Source organism: Sander vitreus, chromosome 23, assembly GCF_031162955.1.
Source record: "Sander vitreus isolate 19-12246 chromosome 23, sanVit1, whole genome shotgun sequence".
Classification (NCBI taxonomy): domain Eukaryota; kingdom Metazoa; phylum Chordata; class Actinopteri; order Perciformes; family Percidae; genus Sander; species Sander vitreus.
In genome coordinates, this window is record NC_135877.1 from 11637585 (window position 1) to 11663705 (window position 26121).

The window sequence follows — 26121 nt, forward strand, 5'->3', positions numbered from 1 at the left end:
TGAGCCACCTCTCCTGTTCTCCAGATGTCTTAAATATGGTCAGCTTGTTATCTTCTGCTTCCAACAGAGGGAAGAATCAACCACCCTGCTGCTACACTCTTTTTTTAATGCGTGTGAGCGAGTGTGTGTCTGCTTCTTTTTTCCACAGCATGTGTGTTTATGGTATTATGTCATTATGTGAGCACCAGTTGCTTGCACAGATGCATATAGTTGCTAGTTATGCTTGTATACACATGAAGGAGCTGCTGAGAGATGGTAGATCATGCAAGTCTTGATTTGCAAATACAAGACTAGCCGTTCTTGTTCATCCAAAAGAAAATCTCTGCTTACAATTTGACATTTTCATGGAAATCTGTTTTTCTAGACATCGACATGATGACCTTGGTCTACATTAGTAGGTATAGAGTGAAACAAAGAGGTATGCAGTACAGCCTAAACCCAGCTTAGGAACAGACTGAATTCTGCAGTTTCATAATGGAAGGACAGAGCCGCATGTTCTGAACAGTATGAATCTACAGGTTCAGTCACTGAAGCTGCTATTCATACAGACCTTTGCACTTTGTGTCTCTCAAGGCCTCCCATTCACATTATCTGTCTGACACATTCACCATCTCTCTCTCTCTCTTACACACACACACACACACACACACACACACTGTGTAGCCTGTGTGTGTGTGTGTGTGTGTGTGTGTGTGTGTGTGTGTGTGTACACTATGATTTGAATTTCTGTACACAGATGGGCATCAGTAGCTTTTGCAGTAGCTGTGGATGTAAATCCACAAGCATCTCATGAAACCTTAAATGACATGGACTCTAGTCACTCTCTAGTAAAGAAAAGATTGACTGATGTTGACTCTGGTTTCATAGTTGGCTGCGGATTAACTATTAACATTGCATGGTTCAGTTATCACTACTACATGTTTTTGTCTTCACAATTAGCAATAATTAGCCTGGGCTACACAAATACACTATTTCTTTGAAAAGTAATCTCTGCATCATCAGGAAACTAAGGCAACAATATGTTGACTTTGTGAGGCAAGGGGAACTTGTGACATTTCCTTTACCAGGCGGTGGAATTTACAAACAGGACTCTTTTGAACCAAGTAATAATTGAGAGAAGTGGAGAAATACGGAACCACTAATGTGTTAAAGTCACCAAATAAAGGCCATGATTTTATTACCTTGATTTATTTATCTTTTTAATTCATTTCATTAGAATAACAAAAGAGGTTTGGGGACTAGGTAGTGCGACGAGTAGTACTGCGGTAAAACGTTTTGTATAATTTGTAGCTCAATTTCGGTCAAGATTGCATAATGCCAAGCCGCAGAAACAGACACATCTAACATCCGTGACATGAGTGCTGACATACATTTAACTCCTGTGTTTTTTCTCCTCCAACTTTGGAAGCACTCTGCTGACTCATGATGCTCCATGTTAGACCTTGCTGGAGATTTTTAATTGGCTTTAGCTGTGCACAGTGGGACTACAGTCATGCCAGTTAGAGAGAGAGAGAGAGAGAGTCACCCTCACAGGATGCATAACTATGAAACCTTTACGCACAACTCAAAACTTGTTTGACTTGAGACTGGTCGATGCTCATACAATGTGTAAGTCAATAGGGGATACACTAACAAGCTGTTACAGAGCAAACACAGATGTAACATTATTTAATGAAATACCCTGTCCACTCTGTTATGACACGCATACTGACCTTAGACCAGTATAGATGGAGGGGAAACAAATGTCTCTAAATGCTGTTTTGTAGGCACTTCTGGAGAACAGTGACCACGCTTGGGCCCAATTAAGCTGCACTGACACAAAGTTAAAATATCGTGGCACAGAGTCCTGTGTCAGAGCTTTTTCTTAAACAGTTTTTCATCACAGCACCATGTTGGAAAAATGTTTGTGATGGGTGTGTGGAGAAGTGCAACATGGGGATTTAACAAGCTCTGGGTAAAAAGCATATTGAGAAAGAGACTTAAAAGCTACAAAAGTAACTTTTTCATGCATCAAAATTGAAGAAAAGCACCTACTCCTCTGACCTTTAAAAAGTTACCCTTCTCAACTGCCACAGTTGGTGCTTTGAATTAAACACTTACTGTAATTGGTGTAACTTTTGTCTTGTGTTGCTTTCCATTGTGGCCATGAACTGATGGTTTTTAGGTTATTTTGGTCCAACATCTGTTGGAAGTAGCTGGACTCAGTGTAAATAAACTTTTTACTCAGCCTATGATATATGGATTGAATACAGTCAGGTCCATAAATATTGGGACATCGACACAATTCTAATCTTTTTGGCTCTATACACCACCACAATGGAGTTGAAATGAAACGAACAAGATGTGCTTTAACTGCAGACTTTCAGCTTTAATTTGAGGGTATTTACATCCAAATCAGGTGAACGGTGTAGGAATTACAACAGTTTGTATATGTGCCTCCCACTTTTTAAGGGACCAAAAGTAATGGGACAGATTAACAATCATAAATCAAACTTTCACTTTTTAATACTTGGTTGCAAATCCTTTGCAATCAATTACAGCCTGAAGTCTGGAACGCATAGATATCACCAGACGCTGGGTTTTATCCCTGGTGATGCTCTGCCAGGCCTCTACTGCAACTGTCTTCAGTTCCTGCTTGTTCTTGGGGCATTTTCCCTTCAGTTTTGTCTTCAGCAAGTGAAATGCATGCTCAATCGGATTCAGGTCAGGTGATTGACTTGGCCATTGCATAACATTCCACTTCTTTCCCTTTAAAAAACTCTTTGGTTGCTTTCGCAGTATGCTTCGGGTCATTGTCCATCTGCACTGTGAAGCACCGTCCAATGAGTTCTGAAGCATTTGGCTGAATATGAGCAGATAATATTGCTCGAAACACTTCAGAATTCATCCTGCTGCTTTTGTCAGCAGTCACATCATCAATAAATACAAGAGAACCAGTTCCATTGGCAGCCATACATGCCCACGCCATGACACTACCACCACCATACTTCACTGATGAGGTGGTATGCTTTGGATCATGAGCAGTTCCTTTCCTTCTCCATACTCTTCTCTTCCCATCACTCTGGTACAAGTTGATCTTTGTCTCATCTGTCCATAGGATGTTGTTCCAGAAATGTGAAGGCTTTTTTAGATGTTGTTTGGAAAACTCTAATCTGGCCTTCCTGTTTTTGAGGCTCACCAATGGTTTACATCTTGTAGTGAACCCTCTGTATTCACTCTGGTGAAGTCTTCTCTTGATTGTTGACTTTGATACACATACACCTACCTCCTGGAGAGTGTTCTTGATCTGGCCAACTGTTGTGAAGGGTGTTTTCTTCACCAGGGAAAGTATTCTTTGGTCATCCACCACAGTTGTTTTCCGTGGTCTTCCGGGTCTTTTGGTGTTGCTGAGCTCACCGGTGCGTTCTTTCTTTTTAAGAATGTTCCAAACAGTTGATTTGGCCACACCTAATGTTTTTGCTATCTCTCTGATGGGTTTGTTTAGATTTTTCAGCCTAATGATGGCTTGCTTCACTGATAGTGACAGCTCTTTGGATCTCATATTCCAAAGAGCAACAGATTCCAAATGCAAATAGCACACTTGAAATGAACTCTGGACCTTTTATCTGCTCCTTGTAAATGGGATAATGAGGGAATAACACACACCTGGCCATGGAACAGCTGAGCAGCCAATTGTCCCATTACTTTTGGTCCCTTAGAAAGTGGGAGGCACATATACAAACTGTTGTAATTCCTACACCGTTCACCTGATTTGGATGTAAATACCCTCAAATTAAAGCTGAAAGTCTGCAGTTAAAGCACATTTTGTTCGTTTCATTTCAACTCCATTGTGGTGGTGTATAGAGCCAAAAAGATTAGAATTGTGTCGATGTCCCAATATTTATGGACCTGACTGTATATTACATACTTGCAGTGCGATATCTTGAACAGAAATATCGACAGAAAGAAGTGCTCAAGTTATTACACTTTCTTCTGTGCTATCCTTTATGGAAGATACAACTTTTATTATTTTATATTATGTATCTTATCTCAGTATTTTCAGAGGAAAGTAATCACTAAGACCTAAATTGTAGAACTGGTGTGACTAAATGTAAAGACTTCAGTTTTTGAAAGTCTGTTGTTCTTTATATGGCTGTGTTGCTTAGCAGCTTACAGGGTTCATACGTTTTGAAAAAACCTGGAAAAGTTATGGAATTTAAAAAATACAAATTCCAGGCCTGGAAAGGTTTTGGAAACATAAAAAGACCCAGAAAGTTTTGGAAAAGTCATGGATTATTTTTTTTTAACACAGCATAATAATATGTGATTAATAAATGTATTTCACGTCGTCCTAACCTCACCGTTCTATTCGGGGCGCGATATTACGAATCCCACTATGAACCACATCAATTGTCATTCATTTTATTGTTAAACCTCTGAGGGTAAACTTTAACACAGATTTTTATTCTTATTGTATAATGTCGACTGACGGAATACATAGTCATGGAAATTTGCCAAAAGGTCATGGAAAAGTATTGGTTAAAATGCGTATGAATCCTGAGCTTATGACTGAGTGCTGATACATTTTACTGCATATTGAAGGTTGGTCAGGAGAAAAGAACCAGGGAAATTAAACTAATAGACTAAATCAAACTGAATGGCGCAACACAGCTTGAACTTAAAGTTGAACTTGACACTGCAAAATGTCGCCATGATAAATGTTGGTGTGACCAGGACTTTAGTGTAAAAAGTAAAAAACGCATGTTTCAGTGTGTGTGTGATAATCTAGTGATGTGTGTATATATATATATGATATATATATATTAGTGCTGTCAAACGATTAAAATATTGAATCGTGATTAATCACGTTGTCATAGTTAACTCGCAATTAATCACACATTTTTATCTATTCTAAATGTCCCTTGATTTCTTTTTGTCCAATTATTATCAACATGAAAAAGTGGATCGGCTTGCTTTGTGCAAATGTTTTTTTTTTAATTGAAAACAACATTGGCATACTGTAGTGTTCAATTTCACACTAACATTCTCACTTGGAGCAAATAATCTCTCACACAATGTAACGGCTTTGATGAGGGGGCGGAGAATTCGCATCTGCTGTGTGCTTGGCCATCAAGTGGTATTTCAGACTGGATGTGCTGCGACGATAGCTCAGTTCACAACAACAAAATACACAGATCATTTTGTTCTTGTCAATGGAACCATTTGGCAACTTTTTAAAAGTAAACTTTCCATTCAGAATCTTATTGGCATCCATTTTGGCGTCTGGCGCTCGCCATCCACTCAAAACGTAACGTTAGCCTACTACTCTTTGGCCGGCTCGCAAGTCCAAACAAGTGTGTGCGGTGTGCCTGTTGTTTTGTTTCCGGTCTAGCTAGATCCGGTGTGGTGTTGTCGTTTTTCTAATGTTACTAGTTGTTGCAACAGCATGTGAAAAAAACTACAAATTTTGCTAGGCCAAAAAGAACGTTAATCTCGCGATAAAAAAATTGATGCCGTTAAAATGGGTTTGTGTTAACGCTGTTAATAACGCGTTTAACTGACAACACTAATATATTATTATTATTATTATTATTATTATTGATCCAAATTAAAGTCCTTAAATAGTTGTGGATTAAGTCTTTTTTCGACAATAAAACATATTGGCCAAAGTTAGCTTTTACTTTATTCACCGTTTCATTTAAGTAGTTGTAATAACAAGCACTTTGAAGTTCAGGAAATCAATTTTTTTTTTATCACAATCAGAAGCGGTAGGAACTGGTTTGGTCATGCTCCCATTTTTTTATTAATTAAATAAATAAAAATAAAATCTCCTCACCCTCCCATGGCTCAGGTGATTAAAATGATGAGTGGTCCCATGGTGTGAGTGCACAGAAACAGGAGGTGTCAGTTAGACACACAGAGACAGAGCAGGTTTTGACTCTAAATTGCACTGTGAAGTTAGTTTAGGACCCTCTGGCTGCCTTTAAAGTCACTTTGCACGTTTGAAGGTTCGCTCACGAGGACAGGCACCTTAACTCATTATCAACAAGCAGAGACGGTAGCATGTTAAATGAGCAGAGCTGAGATGGAGGGAAAGAAAAAATGAAACGCGAGACAGTAGATAAACAGAGAAAGGAGGTTGGTAAAGCAAAAAAGATCAAATCAAAAGAGTAAGAGGCAACAGAAGAGAAAGATATTTAAAAGGAGGGGTGAGGACAGGAACACATTTCAGAAAGACATTCAGGGTAGTTTGGAGTGCAGTGTAGAGTGCCAACCACTCAGAGATAGTAAGGGCAGAGATGAGGGGAGATTACAAGGAAAGGATGGAGCGATGGAAAGATGCAAGACATCTTTGGGAATGAAAGATGTCATGCACAATGCTTTCTCACCCCTCTATTTTTTCTTATTCCCAATCTCTTTTTTTTTTCTCTCTGACCGTTCACTGACTTGGGACATGAAACAAAACATTCCAGCAGTCATTTATTTCAAATGAGAGCTGGGAGACAAAAGGAAAGCGGAGTGACATCTGGTGAGAGATCCCATTGACTCCGCGACAGTTCATGAGTTTAACTTAATGCAAATGCACAGCTATTTGGTGCCACAGTGTCCCAAGTGAAGGGCAGATGTTCTTCCACTATGAACTTCAATCCATTTCCTCCAATCAATCCTAATGTCTGAAAAAATGACTTTCTCTGTAGTATAAGGTGTGTCCCTGTCTATTAACTGGGACAGCAGTACAAAGGTTATGTGTGAAATGTTTCAAAGGTTGCAGGGATTCCCAGTGAGGTTTTACCGTAATATATCAACGCTTTTATCAACAATTAAATGCTTCTACATGTAATTGTGCTTTAAATACTTCATCACAAATGCGACACTGTGCACAGCAATTGCCTAGTAACAACAAGCATCTACTCAGCCACCTGGCAACACACACCAAAAACCTAGTTGCTTGGTTGAACACAGTTACGTTTTTGGCAGTGTTAATTTGAACATGTGTGAGCTTTCGTCTAAGTGTCCTGTGGTAAAACCTTCCATTGTATCAAAAACGACATGAGTTCAATCACTGCCCTTCTGCACTGTTTTGTCATCACTTTGTGTTTCTCTTCATCTCTTGTCAACCTCCACTTCCTGTCAACCGATCATTATTTTACCCAAACATCCAGTTTTCCTGCTTCCTGTCTTACTTTCTCTTGTTAATTCTCTGTCCCACTTACTCATATGTCTTTCATATTCACACCATCGGTGTCTCTCTTTCTTCCTCTCTTTCTGCATCTTTCTATCTGCCCCTTTCTCTGCTGTTGGCTATGTTGGCCAAGTTGCAGGCCAGAGCTCTTTGATTTCACCCCCCTTTTACTCGCTCCGTGGTACATAAAACGAGTTGCAATAATCAGAGAAGCAATGTAATGACTTAGAAATGTCAATGCCTTGGTTCATCAAGCATGAGAGGCCTGTGTGTGTGTGTGTGTGTGTGTGTGTGTGTGTGTGTGTGTGTGTGTGTGTGTACTATGATTTGAATTACTGGGCATTACAGATGGGCATCAGTAGCTTTTGCTGTAGCTGCGGATTTAAATCCACAAGCATCTCATGAAAACTTAAAAGACACGGACTCTAGTCACGCTCTAGTCAAGAAAAGCTCGACCGATGTTGACTCTGGTTTGTTGACTCTGTGTGTGTGTATTCTTATAACCCATGCATAATCTGATTCATATTTATATGAGGACACAGTCATCTGTGAGTGGACATGCAACTATTCAGACAGCTTCAAGTGGATTTTGCTACATCATGCCTTAGTCCAAATCAATAACTTCATTTCAAAAGCAGTGATTAAACTACATTGTTACGCCACTGTCATTTTTTGGCAGGGACTGTAGATGCTGTGAAATCTAAGTCGTGTTGGTGAAAGGCGCATAGCACTCTTTTATTTTAGGAAGAGAGGAAGCCACATAATGTGCAGAGAAAAAAAATGCCGTTCTTCATTTATACAACATATGTTTTAGGACTCAGTTTAATGTGTACATGTCATGCGTCTCTCCCTTCTGTGTAGTCTAATTTAGTTACTTGGCTTATGATGCAGTGTTCCTAAGCTGTACTTTCTATATCACAGTGTCATTTATAGCACAGCCAAGCCAACCAAGAATAGCCTTCAATGTTAGCTGTCATGCCTCAGCTCTCTTCTGTGAAGAGAAGACTGCCCTCTCTAAACTTAACTCCTTGATGGGTGACCTATCAAGCTGTCTATCTCTTAGGGTCATCCATGTCTCCCCAGAATTACATTCTTTTACAGCTATTCAGCATTAGCTACTTCAATTAAATGGCAATGTTCGCTGCCAGAACAGATGATGCTCATATTGCACTGCGGAAAATGTATTAACTTCAGGCCCATAAGTCCTGCTTTCTCCTTGCTGCCGCATCTACAAAACTGACGTCTCACATCCACCTCTATGCCATGAATAAAAAACAGCGACAGGATGCAAGTTCGAAATGTAGTAAAGGACTACAAAACTCCTAACATAACACATCTGCTGCAGTAACCAGGACTTCAAATCAGACACATTCCACCTACAGACTCTGGTCAGATACAGACTATTTGCCTCTAAATGTCTCCCCTCTCAGACAATTTGAATTTCATGTTTTAGAATGTATTCTGCCTGCTCATATTGTTCTGTCTCCATTGTTCTGGATTTGATAACAAACAATGGCATAAGTTATGATTTTATTTTGGAAACTAATCATAACATACCAATTGATCTAGCCAAATATACCTCTACATTTGCAACTGGTTTGGGCATTTGGTAGTTCAGAGGTGATGAGGACTTGAACAGTCAAAGAGTAACTTACAACAGATGTGATGACTGAAGAGGCTTGCACCTCATTGACACCTAAATACTTCTCTTCCTCATCCGTCCAAGCATGAACCTGACTACGTTCAGCTCATCCACTGCATCCTGCTGTTGCGCTGGCAACCAACCAAAACAGCCACCTCTGTCTAAATTGTGTGGGAGCATCAACTACACTAACACTGTGGGAGTGGCTTAAACTATGGCTATATGCGCTGCAACTCATGGTGGTGAGATCTCCACTTTTGAGCCAAATTGAAATTTTGAGCATATCAAACACTTCATTGTCTGCATTCTGGTACATTTTGCTGCAACATTTTGTGCATTTTTCTGCATCAAGTTATAGTGCAAATGTCTTTATGTAAAGGAATTTAAAATAGTTTTTTTGGGTGGGTTGCACTGGACAGTTTTGATTATTGTTTAAATTATTGTAAATTCCGCCTATTGCTCAAACTATATCCAGATTAAAAGCAACACTATATGACTGGGTAGATTCAGTTGTGTGTGGCCTACTGGTTCTGAGGAGACCAACACTCCTTTAGTGGTTGTGATACAGTACGCTAAGAATGAAAAGTAACCCAACATTATTTTTTGCAAATATTTATAATAAGAAATACGTTTTTTTCCGGAAAAAGAATGCAGCTATCAGTGAGGTTGTGCGGCAGTCGGCGGTTATAAATGATGGTAATCAACATTGTAATAAAGTCTGGGCTGAACAACAGTGGGCCTATCCTTTAAGCACTAATTGAAAAATAACAAGGTGTCCAGTAGATGAAAATCCTTAACTGAGCAGTTTTCTTTTCAACACAAAATGAAATGAGTACCCTAGAGGGGAATACAAACTCCTCCATTATGAGCACAGCTACTGCAAGTCGACTTGGGCAATATCTGACACTGACCAACAATTTAGCAAAAGCATCCCTTTCTTTAACCTGAGGAAAGTAAGCAACCAAGTATTTGTCCACAGAATCTAGTATTCATTCTTCTCCTGTTTGTATTTTTTCCTCTTCATCCTCTTTCTCCTATCCCTTTTCTCTCCCCAGGTGTCAAAAGCACATTGGCCATCACGCTACCCCTCTGTTCCTCTTTCTAAATCTCTTCCTATCACGGACCAGAGAGTCTCCGTCTGTAAATGTTTTAAACCTTAAGGGAACACATTGTATGCAGCCATCCGTAGCTAATCGCCTACGTTCTGAGTGTGACTTTTGGGATAATAGAGCGATCTCCTGATGCACACGTTTTCAGCCGATATCAGCTGAGGCCAGCAAGGTGGATGAGGACAGTTTCAGTCTTCAGTGTGTTTGTATGTATGTGTGTCTTTGTGTAATTAACAGCTGGAAGCCACAGCTTTGGACCAAAGGCTAGATGTAATGGAAGCGGCTATCAGCAGCCTTGCTGCTGTTTTGATAAGAGGAAGTTCACTGCTTAAGGGAATCTCTCTTTTCCTCACATTTTCATGTTATTCCATTGTCGCTCTTCTTTGACTCTTTAAAAAAAAATTTCTTCACTATCTCAGTTTCTTTCCTGTCTCTCTTTTACTGAAAACACTCTCCATCTGTTCCTCTCTGATACAGCCACTCACTGATCCCTGTATCCGTACAATTCAATTGAGTGCAATTTGTTGGCAGGAAATATGAAAAAGAAACAACGTGGCGAAGTAATAATAGAGCCCACAAATTCCTTCTTGCATCTCTCTCATGATCTTTTTTCCCCCTCTTGCTTAATTGGTGATCTGTTTCAAACAACTGCAAAATTCAGTCCTATGTTAGTGCGCTGTTTTGTGTGCATGTATGTGTGTTTGTGTGCGATCTTGTGGTTGAGGTGAAAGTCAGCAGTGGAGTGTAAACTGCTATCAGAGCCTGCAGGGGAGCTGCAGGCAGAGCTCATAACCCCTGGCCAACCCACTCAATGATGCTTCCATCGGAATGTCATCCAGGGAAGAAAAAACTGTGCGATTGTGTGAGTAATTTGTGAAGCTTATACATACTGGTTGGTCTGCATACCCTTTAATTTAAATGAAAGGCCTATATGCAGTTAATGCAACACGCCTATACCTGTGTGTGTGTGTGTGTGTGTGTGTGTGTGTGTGTGGAGAATAGGGTATTTTACACTGTTCCTTAAGGTCTCCTAATAGGGTATGTAACATTGTTTGGGCTGAAAATTGCCCGAATGCTATTGTATTAGGCCCTTAACTACCCTGTGAATATGGCTCTATTTGGAACAAGAGCCTTTTTTCCAAATATGGTATGCTCATGAATATTTAGATGAGCTGCGCGCTGATTGGTTTGAGCGAACCCCATAGAAACACATTGGAGACGAGACAGCAGGTCTCATCTTTCAGACACTGCAAAGTTATACATTGTTTGTCGGGCTATTTCGTTATTAAATTCACTTCTGAGACTTTTTTAAGTGAGAAATCAACTATATAAAGCTCAAATATGGGCCGTTTTATGAAAATTGATGGCCAATTGCAAATTTGGTAAGACGTGTCGGACTTTAGCTAGGAGCTCCACACAGTCTGACGAGAAAGCGGAAACCTCCATACCCAGTGAAAGTCACCGTTTCCCTGGGTACTGGACTACTGGAATACTCGGGGCTCCGTGGAGCTGGCTGGCTGCCAGCTGCCTGCATAACTAGAGTAGCTATGTTTACAGTTTGAATTTCGTCACGCCACTTATATAAACATCTACCCCAAGGTCTTATAAAGCTAACAATGGTGTCCGATTTCAATTTAATGCATTTTTATTAATTTCAGAGGAATTCTAAGAGGAGGCTAGCTAGCTCTCATTGATAGAGCTCCATCCAGCCGCAGGCTCTATCAATGAGACTCGCGGACAAGAGGCATTTATTTCCCCGATCGTTAGTTTAAATAACTCAACACATTATAATTACACACATTATAAGATTAACTGGAACCTGTGGTAAGAGATTGCTGGCGTAACAAGCTCGCTGACCGCTCTCACTCACACACACACCGGCCATTTAGCAGGAAGAGGGGAGCTGCAGGCCCTGGAGCTCTGTCAGGGCAGCGGCGTTTGGTAGTCCATTAACCCAAAAAACTGTGATTTTGCGCGGGTATGGAGTGCCGTGGGCTGCCAGCCGTGATGGAGCTCCATCTACCTCACAGCAGGCCGGGGTCTGTGAAGGAACATGAACATGAACAATGTATACAATTTCTGAGATCTGCGTGAAGACTAAGCTGACCTCAGATCAGTGGTGTAGCCTATGTAAATGTTTGGGCGTGACAAAGAGAGAGGAATTGAGGAGGAGCCACCGAGTTGACGTCAACTCGGCGGTTCGTTGAGATTTGCCCATTTTCAGAGGCAGTTTCAAATTGTGAGATTTGCAGATGAAAGAGGTGTCAATGGGATTTTGAGGTTCTATGTATGTCCTAGTTACCCACTAAACTGTCGTTATTCAACTATGACAAGGTAAAATCAGTTTTGCATTCAATCACCCCTTTAAAAAAGTAAATTGGATTTATTGTATCGTTGTTGAAGGCCTAAATCCCATTTGCCGATGAGCTCTTTTTGAGGTCAGAGTTGAGAGGTCTGGTCAGGTTTTTTTGAGGACTAAAGGATGTGTTACTGCAGCCAGAATTTTCAAATATTCCTTACTTCATTTGGAGAACATAATAGTCTAGTTAAAGACAATCATACCAGGGCAGCTCATGGCTGCTTCTTGTGATTGAGAATCCTGAGGTCATATCCAATTTATTTGTGTAATGGCCCTTTCCAATTCTCATTTTTTCACAAATGGCCTAATGTGTTCTCAAAATTAAACCCATTCTAGAGGCATATTTACACAATTTACAGCCAACAATGAATTCTGAATTAAATAACCAAATTTAAAAATTTAAATTGAGCGCACCCTGACCGATATTTTGTTCCAACCTCACCCACTGAGGGCCAGATGCACTAACGCTTTTGCGCCCACTTCAGGCATATTTGTTTCGCAACTTGCGCATAAAAGCATGGCGAGGTATGTACAAACAAGCCGCACTGAGGTAAAAGCGCAGGCTGCCTGTCTCGGGGACTGAAAATGTCAAATTGCGCTTTTCCGTGACATGCATATTCATGGAAGGGTGAAGGGGAAAGTGGGAGTTTCCCATAAAGAGATGGGAGGAGAAGCGTAAAGTGCGCCTAATTATGTATTTTGCGGTGAAAATTCTCCGCCTCTTAAAAGCAGTTTATCAGTGTTTTAAGCCCCCAACGTCTCCTTCCAGTCAGCGCTGCCTGTAAGGCACTAGGATTAGGCAATGGTTAAGGTTAGGGTTCGGTGCCTTGAAGTCAACGGTCGCAACGCTGCCTGGAAGGAGACGTTGGGGGCTTAAAACACCATCTAGCTTAAAAGCAGGTGTAAACCAGCTGCAAGCGGGTTTACTCGCATATCCCTCCTGGTGAAATGGCAGCAGTAATCCGAGCAAGACAAAGACATAGGCCAAGGAGACGAGCTGAAAAGATTTTTGCCACAAGGATCACACTTTTTCAGTTGATGGAACACAAAATCATTAAGCGTTACAGATTAAGCAGCCATGCAATATTACAGTTACTGGAAGAAATCAAAGATGACATCGAATCTCCGACTCAGCGTTCACATTCCATTCCAGCAGTTGTTAAACTCCTCGCTACATTACAAATATTGGCATCAGGATCATTTCAAACAGTCATAGCATCAGCAGTGGGAATATCGCAGTCTGTACTCAGCCGAATCATAGTACAAGTACTAAATGCTTTGCTACAGAGCACTAGTCAATACATACATTTCCCCACCACTAATGCCGAAATAACACGCATCAAGCTGTTACCTCATAAACAAGCAGATCAACTTTATCGCTAAATCTTTTTTTTTCGCTGTTTCAACTGACTTGGTGTCTGGTCCATGATAGAAAGATGCAAGCAATTTACGGTATAGTGGGCGGAGAAAGACGCTGATTAACAAATGAACTGTAGGTTTGGTAAATACGACATGAGCTGAAGTATGAAAGCGTGCGCTTTCTGCGGGTTGGCCATGGCGCTGACAACGCTAAATTCGTAAATGTACGTACATCTGGCCCTGCTACGTTTCTATAGCTGCAGTTATCAAGTTGGTATTCGATGTATGTGTCTATGTATGCATATGCAGCTACCATACATTTTATTGATAACTGATTTGTGATGTTGTTAGGTAGCTTTCTATTGAGATTCTATTGTTGAACAAGACTAATGTGAAGCATATACTTTTACTTTTTCAATCATCTATACTGTATGTCACAAATGTACCATGGGACGTTGCAGAAACTTGTCCTTGTTAGGGCTGCACGATATGAGGAAACTATCTAATTGCGATTATTTTAACTGATATTGCGATTGTGATATGATTCACGATATTGGAGGGAACGATTATGTTTCATTCTCATTGAAAAATATTTCAATTAAAATGATTATTGTGTGATTTTTGCGAGGATTTAGTCTGTCGCATACGATTTGTAGGCTGGGACGTCTCTGCAGCACCACAATACTTAATTCAGAATAGGTTGACACATATTTTGCCTTTAACAAATATTGGGGCCCCCCCTTGTGATTTGGATATTGCACTATTCCATACTGCGATTTCGAAAAACAAATTGCGATTAATTGTGCAGCCCTAGTTGTTGTTCATGAATGAAAACGAAACCAACAGTGGTGGATCAAACATTACTCTAAGCAAAACTACACCTCTACTGTGATTTCAGAAACTGGCTGTCCATAGTGTGCATCCACTGCAGAGTTACCAAAGCAGCTTTACTTTCTCTCTGTTCTACGTTCTGATCAGGCTGTAGTTACCAGCACTGCCTCAATCAGTGTGGAGCCGGCCTTTCAGTTCTCTCGCTCTAGTTCTCACTTGATCAGTGTCTCCACAAGTGACTCTCATCTTCTTTTTTCCTCACTTGCCCCATCCCACAGCTTCCCTCTCTTCCTTCTCTCTCCATGTCTCTCTTTACTTCCCCTTCCTGGCTTTGTCCTTGCATTTCTACTACTCTTTCCCATATATCCATCCATCTCACCCCTCCCTCCTCTGTCTGTCTCCCTCTCTCTACGGCAGACAGTGCATGCCTGATCAGGTCTCTCCTCCTCCAACTACTCTCTGAAACTCACTGAGGACCTGAGTACTAGTGCTCAGTCCTCTGAAGTGTGTCTGCCTGACTATCTTGTTTCATTATATCTGCCCTCCAACTTACTTGGCAGAATCAATGCGGTCATACATAGTCTAATTTAGTCTGGTGTATGTAACAATGTCTGCCTATAGCACAATGAATGAATTAATGAATGGTATTATTTTGCCATGCACAGAAAAAGTACACCCAGCCCAAACAGGCTTGCAAGACACCATTATTTATAACAAGGGACCAGATACCAGAATAGCAACATCAATTAAACAAATAAACCTTCCTGTCTTTATTGCCATGCTTTATAGACAAAAGTCGCCAACTTATATTCATTAAATCTAAACAACCACTCCATTTGGTCGTCATCAGTACACCAGAACATTTCAGGATTTTGAACAGACATTTCATTGAAGATGGGTGTTCTTAACTCATCATAATAAGGACTACACAAAAGAGAATGGGATTCATTCTCAACTTCTCCTAATTCACATAGTTTGCACAACCTTTTATCTTCTTGGACGTTTTTAAATCTACCAACTATCTAGCAAGGGGAAGGATTCCTGTTCTCAACTGAGCCACTAACGAGATCTGACTCCTGGAGAAGTTTGCTGTAACATAAAGTTCTCTTACAAGTAACTTACTTCAGATTGTGTTCATGCTGCAGGTTAAATTACTGGACTTCTTCAAAAACAGCATCCACAGAGAGTTGTGTGCATGTACACGTCACCGTATCTGTCCTTCAGTCCACTGACTATACCCTTTCACTAGTGCTGTCTAGTCTACTGTACAGGACAATATCTGTCTGTCTGTCTGACAATGTGACTGAAGTCATTCAACTTGCTCTGAACTAAAAAAATACAGAAATGCACAGATTTTCGGAGGTGAACTGTCGTCCACCAACAAATCAATCTCTGAAAAGTAAAGTTGTATATCCCTGAAGGGTCTAATATAGGCCAGACGTCACCCAAACTTCCAGGGAAATAGATCTGAAAGTTAATTAAGTGCGATTTCCGTCACTATCGACTTACCTAATGCAATAAACCACACCCATCTGGTGCTTCAGCCTGCCAAAAAAATGCTAAAAATAATTTCACTTTCTTAGACAAAGAGACAAGCTCTGCAGCACACGGGCAATTAAGCAACTTCCCTGGTGCCATCATTTCATATACCATTTGATCTACCTACCTGTGTGTCACTGTAGCTGTCACTTCCCAAATGTTCTGCTAATTCTGCTCTTGTTAGACCAATCTTTAAGTCCTGTCTTCCCCCTCTTCCCATAATTCCTTCCCATTGTTCCCTCACCAGACATATTCTGTGGCTGGATGATTACACAGACATTCTCTGACAACTTGAAATGTGATAAATGACTCCCTCTCCTTTCTGCCCCCCTGTGTCTCTTCTGCTAGATGTATATCCAAACTACCACCCTGACCATCTCTCTCAGCCTGTCTGCCTCCGTGTCTCTGGGGATGCTCTACATGCCCAAGGTCTACATCATCCTCTTTCACCCCGAGCAGAACGTACCCAAACGAAAACGCAGCTTCAAGGTGAGTTGCAGTAAAATACTTGAGTCTCACATGTTACATTTCCGTAATATTTTTCATATGTCAAACGGTTTGATTTAATATTTTGACTGATGATAGATATGAACGATGCTGATGAAATGAGGATAACAAATCTAACAATACACTATACGGAATTACATAAACTAAAGAATGAAACCGGAACTTGTACCACACTAATTCAATTCGTCATTCAAATCAATTCATAAAATCAAAGAAGGCTGCTTTGTGCCGATAAACGTGGGCTGCTACCCAGTTCTATTTTTAATGTAAGATTTCGATATGAAATAGCCATCTAAATCAAGGCTTTTTATTTTTTCACAAGAAGAGTGCCTTGGAACTTTATTCTCTTTGGAGTTTTTGTTCCCTTTCCGAAGAGCACCTTCATCGTTTGTTTTGAGGTTTTTTCCTTAAAAAAATCAATTGATCTGAATGTGAATGCATGATGATGCAGGCAATTGTGACAGCTGCTGCCATGTCAGGGAAACTGAGCCAGAAGGGAGGAGACCGGCCCAACGGAGAGGTGAAGACCGAGCTATGTGAGAGCATGGAGACCAACAGTGAGTAAGAGAACACTAAAGTTTTATAACTATACATATAATGAACTATATCAACAGACCCATTTTTATAACATATAAACATAACATAACATAAATCCATATAAAGTTTAAATACACGCATAGTGATCCAGGCTAAAACATATGTACAATAATGCACATACATATAGAGAGGTTACAGCTGAATACAGCTGTTCTTATGGGGTTATTTAGTATGATCTCATTCTCCCAGCATGTAGGTAATACATTAATATTATCACTTTTATTGCATGTCATGATGGAGTAGCACGATACAAACAAAGAAACAAATAATTTACCTTGTGTACATTTATGCTTAGTTGTACAGTTTGCATGAGGCTTTCGTTTTGATTTAAAGTAAAAGTTTAATTTGAATTTTTAAAATTAATTTCACGGTTGTTTTTTTGTTCGCGTGGCAAACCAGCTGCAACACTAACCGTTTTTAAATAGCATGTTGTGTCTTCTCCTAGCATTGACGGTGAAGCGTTGTTACATTCACTTTGAAACTCTATTTTGTGTCGAGCTGGTTCTGCTACGTCAGCAATCTGCGGATGAAATGACAGGAGTGCATGTGAATGTGCGCGTGAGTGCATGCACATGCATGATTAGCTGTTAGTGTGTATGTATGCACGCATGTTCTTGTATGAGTCTCCATCAATCTGGGGAAGTGGATTTGTGTGTCCTTTGGATTGTGTGTGTGTGTATTTCTCTGCATATTTCAAGTGGTGTATGTACTGTAGACGTGTCTCCATCAGTAATCTCAAAAACACAGCTTTGCCGTGCACGTGTTTCTGTGCAGTCCATGAATACTGCGGGTGTATAATACGTTTCAGACCTGTGAAGGCAAACTATGTTTACCAGTCAGGACAGGAGGTTACAGGTCATTCATTTAGCCATTAGTTAAACAACTTAGTCTTAGTCTTAATCTCCTTACATACTTCACTTAACAAACAATGAAATTGCAAATTATTAAGTTCCATATGGTCCAAGGTGGTCAAAATGTATTTATGTAACAGTGATTAGCTAAATGCAAGTTCACGAGTCTTTAATTTTGGTAACTGACATTTTGCTTAAGAGTGCCCCTTTTAAGTCTGCGTGCCTCTCTCTCTATATATATATATATTTATACAGTATATATCATCAAGGACCTTTTTCCATTACTCTAAAAGTGTGACGGCGAAACACAAAAAAAATAATAATGAAAGGGTTGTATGAAAGCATCAGAGTATAACAATGGCTCAGTTAGAGGCCTGCCATGGCTGCGAAAACACTGACATTTACCATGGAACGCTTGAAGGGACACAAGACATAACAGGTGGACTGTGTATGTGACACTGTAACGTGACCACCTGAAGCAAAATCTGCTCTCAACTGCTCTTTCTTCTGTTCCTTTTCCTTCCATACCTTCCATATCTCCAAAATGTCTCTTCTCTTTCATTTTCCCTTTCCCTCCTTATTTATTTATTTATTGTTTTCCATTTTTCTTGTCCTCACACCTTGGCCCCATCTTTTTATCATCTTCTTTCCTTCTTTCCATGTTCCACCCTTTTCGTATTCACGCAGCTTCATCAACTAAGACGACATATGTCAGCTACAGCAATCATGCCATTTGAAGGGACCACAGAGGATGAAGAAAGGGATTGGACAGGAGAGGGGGGCGTGTCTTGGGGCAGTGCCAAGCGGAAGAAGGAGCCATCGTTCTTAGCCGATTTGCCGAAGAACTGGCGGACAGACTGAGCGCCCAATGGAATCCAAGCATGAGACATTTTGTATTGTTCCGCATCAAACCACAGAGAGGTGGGACCACATAAACAGCAAGTCAGTGTGCCTGCTTTCCCGCTGCTCACAGCTCATTGGTCCTAACATGAACTTACCTGTTTAAAAAAAAAAAGAGACATGAAAAAAGTGACATACCATAGGACACTGTGGTGGACAGAGTAACTATTAAAACCTACAACAACAAAAAAAATCATAAAATCATTAAAAAAACAAAACAAAAAAAACAAAAAAAAAAACTCTCAGAAACCATGCAAACATAATATCTAAACGGGCAAATGTGGAGCCGGAAAAGAGATTTAACAGATTACATATTAAAAGATATTAAAAAAGAGAAATGTAAGAGGAAATCTATGAGACTCAAACATGTTTGTTGTTATTCTCTACTTGTAAGTATTTTTGTGGTTGTGACGATTTTTTCATTCTTGTCTCACCGTTGTCTGATGGATTGCCCTTGCATAATGAGATGAGTGTGTTCCCTCTTGCTGTCTTGGCTAACCGGGTTGTAGCCTTGGGTTGTGAACCTGTAAAATGCCATGGTTGAAGCATGCCAGTTTTTATACAAAAAGGAGATTTATTTATAATAAAGGAATGTTTTGCAAATGTGTAGATTGGTGGTTGTTTGTACGTTTGTAGTTTTGACGGTGATCCCTTAGCAGATTAGTTATTACATCCTGTCTTAAATGATCTGTAGATAAATGGATGGATTACAAATTATGGCACTGCTTCGCGTCAGCACCTTGCTTATTATTTGTAGATGTAGATATATATATGTATAGCGATCATGCTTTAAGCAGATTACTGTGCAATTTTTTCATTTCTTTTTCCTCATTTTTAGTTTAATAGCCCAATACTTTGATCTAGACTGAAATATCTTAACAACTATTGGATGGATTACCATGGAAATGTGTACAGACAAGGGGTCACCTCAATTATTAAACTATTATATAACATATAAGTGCGTACAATATAACATTTTGTACGCACAATCACAGAAGCCAAAGTTGATAAATCCTAATGACTTTGGTCCCCTGAGTTTTCCTCTACTGCTACCGTGAAGTTGACATTTGTGTTTCAGAATGAAATGGCTTGGCGACTGTTGGATAGATTGCCTTGGAATTGGTACAGATTTTCATGTCCCTCTCAGGATGAATTGTAATCACCTTGGTGATCCCCAGACTTTTTATCCAGTGGATCAAATCTTTTATTCATCCGATATTTTGATAAAGACATTATGACACTACCTTCAGCCTCAGCTGCACTTTGTGTCTAGTGCTTTAGCAAATGTTAGCATGCTATGACAGAACAGTAGGACAGTTCCTTACTCTGCTCCAACATTCTTTTGATTCTCTAATAAATCCCATAATTTGGCAAATCCCTTGGTTTTATCTAGCAGAAAGGATCTCTCTGATTTTAGCACAGTTTGTTCTTATATTTCATTTATTTCCATTAAATGCTCCAAGGTCACTTCCGGCCTCCTCCTCAACTGTCCCTCGGCAGTGTGGTGATCTCCTCACTGACAAGATTTTGATGGGAGAAATCTGCCAGAAAGAAGGCCTACAGGGATAGAAAGAGATAGATATTAGAGCAAAGTGGACAGAATTCCCCTCTCTGTACACCTGCAACAACCTACCAGATGCCCAACCTTCAAATAAAAACATGAGAGCTAAGAAATAAACCGTCAACTGCATCAGTGAATCCATTCTTGTTGGAGAGAAACAATCGATAGTGCTGAAGGCAAAATGAAAGGACAAATCACACCATTACGTGAGGATGGCGTGCCCTACACATAGATGTCAGATGAAAAGGTGTAAAAATTCTGTGAGTGTGTTCTTGTGAATTTGTAGTACGTTTGTAGTCTCTTCTGAATGCCATGAAATGCTCCCTCGATTACGGGGTTGTTGTGTAGAGAAGAAAAAGCCTTGTACCATAAATATAAAATCAAAGCTATAATTTCTGCAGCTGGCATTGTATTTTTTCAACGGCCAAATCCCAAATGCCCTTAAGCAAAACACTAAACTCCTACCTGCTTATTTACTGGTAGCTGCTCAGGAAAGATTTGAAGCCTGTTTCATGACCCTAAGCCTCAGGGAACTCGTTCATAAGCCAAATACTAACTATTACAGACAATAGTGGCAGTTTGTGTGTACACCATGGCAACTGAGTGCTCATAGCTATTTTACCCTATGTACCGTGTATATAGTGTTCTACAGCTGATAGCCACATTTTCTGCAAGGCTTCCTACTTTGATTCATGTGAAAGTCTTCATATAAAAGCACACTAACTATGTGTATTTGACTGTTTTTGGTTCCTCTTACCCTTTAGCTGTCCATAATTTTATATTTGTCCTATAGACGAAAAAAGAACATTGGAGAATGCAGCCAAAATGTTGCATTCAACTCTCATCTTTTCTTGTGTGTAGAATGTCCCTTGCTCGCGCTATCACCATGACTCTCCATACTTTCTGGATTGTTCACATCAAAAGTTACTCTGGGTATTGTAGGGAAATCCCCATCTGAAGCAGATGTCGGTAACTTCAGTTTTCTGTCACACCGTTGATGTAAACAAAGGATTAGCTGTCTGACAAATGTGATGAAATGGATAACTGTCGAGGGATCTAGGCCTGCGTCCTTCAACACTTGTTTGTCATCACGCATGTAAATGTGTCGGGAGAGTCGGCCAGTGTTTCCTGCAAAGAAACCAGATGGTGGATGTTTGGACCTCGTTGTCACTTCAGTAAGTGAGTGATACAGCTAGTTCGTGTACAGAATGGATTTGATGCGGATAATTAGCAGTGAAGCAGCCTGACAACAGTGACAAAGCACAGGTGTGGAAGACTGATCATAAACCAACCATAACCCATCTAAAAGTATATACTACTGTACATATTACTAAGAGGCACTTTTTAGGAGCCATGATATCAGTGTTCTTGTAGGCTGCTGTACATTAAAAGGTAATACTTAACGTGACAACTTCGACAATAGGGCCTGACAAAGGTGCTGGCCAATATGACATTTCCAGGGCTTAGTATTATGTATGAAATCTACTATGATCAAATTTCATTTTAAAAAGCCACCGAGGCAGATACAGTACCCACAATCGTGTCGTTAGTTTAAAACACCCACTTTGAAATGCAAGTAATCTTATCTCTATGTAAATTTTAGACTACACGTAATTGAAAATTCAGCTGTTTTTTCAGGGTCAGGGTACGTCAGGTGTCTGCGCACATCCCCCCGAGCACACACTCAGCTGTGCAGCACAGCTCGCCGCAGGTGTAAGACTGCACGCGGAGCACCCAGACTGTGTGCGTACTGTTCAGGAAACAAGCAGGTTAATTGATGTCAAGGCATTACTCACAAGACTGTGTGTATAAAATGTATTCATCAATTTAACTTTATTTCAGACAGATAGGTCCATAATAAAGATTTATAACTGCAACTACTAACAATTAATGATCACTTAATATTCAAATGTATGTGTTTGAACAGAATGAGACATGCCATAAATTGTGAGCCAAATTTGAAGTCATGAATACAACAAATACTATTAGCTTTAAATAGAATTAGCTTTCTGCCTATTAGGTTTCATTTATTTCCTCAAAGTGTTTTGTTACTTTTATGTGTACTGGAAACCTTTGTTTGCACTCAAATGAGTTCAATTAAGGTTTTTGAATTGCAAGGGTGCTTAAGATGCAATTAAACCTCCTAACATTACATTAACACCAGTTTTTGTTTTAAGCTTGCTATTAAAAAAAACATCAGATTTTACTGAATCAAAAATATTAAAAGGATCTTAATATTACAATTAATCAAGCACACCATCATAACTGATCCCAGGTCAATCCACATTCAAGGCATTGTTGAACACAAAGGAAACAAAGTGTGTCTTTTCCTTCCATTGACCTTAGCTTTGAGTAATGGGCTTTTTTTAATGGCGACCTGATTAGGCATTGTTCCACTGGGACCTTGTTAGGTAAAAAAACACCTAATTACCTTTTCTATTAGGAGAAAGCAATACCTCGCTGCAGAAGCTATAATGCTGGACATCTAGCTTAACAACTTGGAGGAAGAAAACACAAACTACTCCTGTATTTTCTCATTAATTAAAATACTTTTTTAGTTTTCCGATCAGTATATGTTGGTTTGTTATGTTTAGACACTATTGGCTCATTTTGACTGCAAACCGTACTGTAGGCAGTATGCAGAGAATGCTTTCCAACAGAGGTAATAATCCATGTTGTTTCCAGCCCACTAATTCAATTACCATCTCAGACTGCTGCCAGTGTGGCCAATGAAAGAGAACACAGTGGGCGGCTGAAGAAAACTGCTATCTTTTTGAAATCACACCTCTTTTCACTTGAAGTGTGTTTAAGTATGCCAGTGTGTGTTGCAAAAAAAAACAGATGGTTGACCACCATGTGATGTGTGTCTATGTGGATGGAGAATTGAGTCTGCAGGGCTGATTGGCTTTGTGGATGCTGTCACCATGGTATCCAGACCAGATGTCAGTCAGTTAGAGGGTCCTGATCTGGGTCGTATTCATCAAGCATCTCACAATCTCTGCTAGGAATCACACTGACAGGTAAACGAGTACTAAAATATTCAATACTACCATTTAATTTGAGTTATTCATCAAGGTTTCTGCTGGCAGTCTCTTCAAGCAGTAGTCCTAGATTGACATTACCATTTTATGATACTCAGAACCATAAAATGAAATAAATGACGACATCTTGTAGTCTTTTCTAAGCATTTCTGGGATTTAATCTGTATAATTAAAAGACAAACCGTCTGATCTGACCACAGTTTGATGCCATAAAACAAAATGAAGTACTGAAAATTACGCAATTTACATTTCATCTCACATGGCTAACAACACCTTTTTCATATTTTCACATTACTTTGGCTAGCATTACACACCTCTGCCCATCAGAAATCAAACAAGTAATTTCATTTTTGGTTGTTAGCATAAGAAATGTTAATTTGTATCCCATAAGAAATGTTAATTTGTATCCCATAAGAAATGTTAATTTGTATCCTTGTGTCTGCACACTAGATTTGACTGTTGCTCCGCCTGTCAAGCCTTCTGTTCTTGCGTGGCACATATGCACTTTATAATAATCAGTGGCGGATTGCGTGGCGGATTGCGTGGCTTGATTTTAGACAGAGAGAGACAAAAACAGCTTTCTCATTTCTAGCTGGCGACACCCCATTTTGCTGTCTGACAATACAGTTGTTATTAGCAGATTTAATTGTTTAACTGTAGCTAGCTAGCTAATTAAGCAAACCCCAACTCCATCAGGTGGTTGAACACGCTCCAGTAGATGATCCATAGAGAAGACATGGAAGGGTAGATATAGAAACAACATTGTTATCTTGTAGTTTACTAGTTGCCTGGGATACGGACAAATCTAAGAGTGAGGTTCCAAACTGATTCACATTTGAGATTTGGTCTGGCGATGTCAGGCTAGTTTACTAGTGCTGCATACACAACATGGGGAAATCCAAAGCTTGACAGGCCTGCTGTTCCTAGTTACGGTCGTTATGTTAATAGTAATAATAGTAATGTTAGGAAAAATTGTTTTTTGGTGGAGGCGGTTAGGGAATGTCAATTGAAAAGTATAGTTTTGAACTTATCCCAACCTATTTTTTTCTGCCTGACCTTCTGTTCTTTTTTTTTTTTGAACTTTATAGAAATGTTTCACGCCAGTGTGCATCCATAAAAACAATCTATGTGGGAAGCCTAAGTTATTACTTTCCCAACAAATTCCTCAAGATGATCTGTAGTTTGGTTTCAAAAAAGTTTTAATTACTTTGCTCCTCTCTCTCCAGGCACTCTATACTGTAATAGAATTACATTGCTTCATTTAGTCTATAACTGTCCTCCATATCCTAAACCTTGAGCAGATAACCATGTAATCTGGAGTTTAGAGGAAGATTGTTTTAGTATTGAATTTATTCATGTATTCAAATATCATTTTTATTGAATTTGACCAAAGGGGAGGCATTTTTTTTAAATTTTATTCTTCTTTATCTCATTGCTAATAGGATTGACTGGCACTGGAGAATCAAAAGTAGTTTGTCCAGAGAATTACAATCATTATTTTTATTTTCCTATTTCCAGTTTAGTATTTTATTTAGTACAACACTATGTGAGTTTGAACCTGGAACAAACACACACACACACACACACACACACACACACACACACACACACACACACACACACACACATATACACATACACATATACATACACACACACACACACACACACACACACACACACACAGTTATCTAAATAAACAGTATTCACAGTATTTTCAGATAGTGTATGTTAGTCTAGCCCTGAACAATTGCAGCTTTAAGACATCAAATATTTAGAGACTTTGCGCAAATACTGAATCTAAATAAATTGAGAATAATGGATATGCGTTTTAAGAGTATTTGTAGCGATGACGGTAACTATCTTTACCGATATTACGAACCCTCTGCCTATTATATTTTTGCTCCCCAATCACTTCACAGTTCCTAATTTTTGCAGGTCGTCTTTTGGGACACGTAAATGCATCAACAACACTGTGGCAGTGTGTGTGTGTGGCTGTGTACACTTCCAGTCATTCCTTTTTGTGAGTGTGCATGCACAATTGTTTCCGTTAGTTCTCTGTGCATGTGTGTCTACTTGTATAAACATACCCCTGTGAGGAAACGGGACACCTGGGAGAGACGCCAACGACAGAAATGTCTCACCTGTCAATCAAGTGCTTCCTACACTGTTGTGCTGAGGAGGAGGAAGAGAAATTTAAAATGCTTCCATCCCTTTAATGAGGAAGGCCTCCATTTGGGAGTTAAGAGTGCTTAAGGAACGGAACAGTGATTTGAGAGGGAAAACAAAGAATGAAAAACAGCCTGTTTCTCTGTGTTCTAAGGTTTCTCAGGCAGCGTGCAAAACCTCCCAGCCGAGACTTTATCGTAATTAGCTCTGTCAGATGGCCTGTGCCAGGGGAAGCTATTACCTTAAATAGACTCACCAGTGAAACGGATCCTGGTTCTTGCAGATGTTTGCATGCCTGTTGAAGATACAGCTGGCTGACGCCAGTGCGGGCACTTTTCCAGTTTTTGTGAGTGTGATTACTGATGCAGAATTAAAATAGATACATTGGGAGTTCTCAAGGAAACCATGTGTTGAACATAGAGCTTATTGTTACTTGCTATACACAAGCTGGTTTAGAAATGAAAAAGAACACAAAATAGAAACATAGAGGACAA

At 39.7% G+C, this 26121-nt stretch overlaps 1 protein-coding gene across 1 annotated transcript in view; it reads left to right on the plus strand.

The window, feature by feature from the left end:
* The window catches only part of grm8a (glutamate receptor, metabotropic 8a), a 406688-nt gene that overhangs the window by 220883 nt on the left and 159684 nt on the right, over positions 1–26121 (plus strand). The window contains exons 12-13 of the mRNA XM_078242882.1: positions 16350–16490; positions 16960–17069. Coding sequence (XP_078099008.1) covers positions 16350–16490; positions 16960–17069 — 251 coding nt within the window. The remainder of the gene's footprint in view (positions 1–16349; positions 16491–16959; positions 17070–26121) is intronic.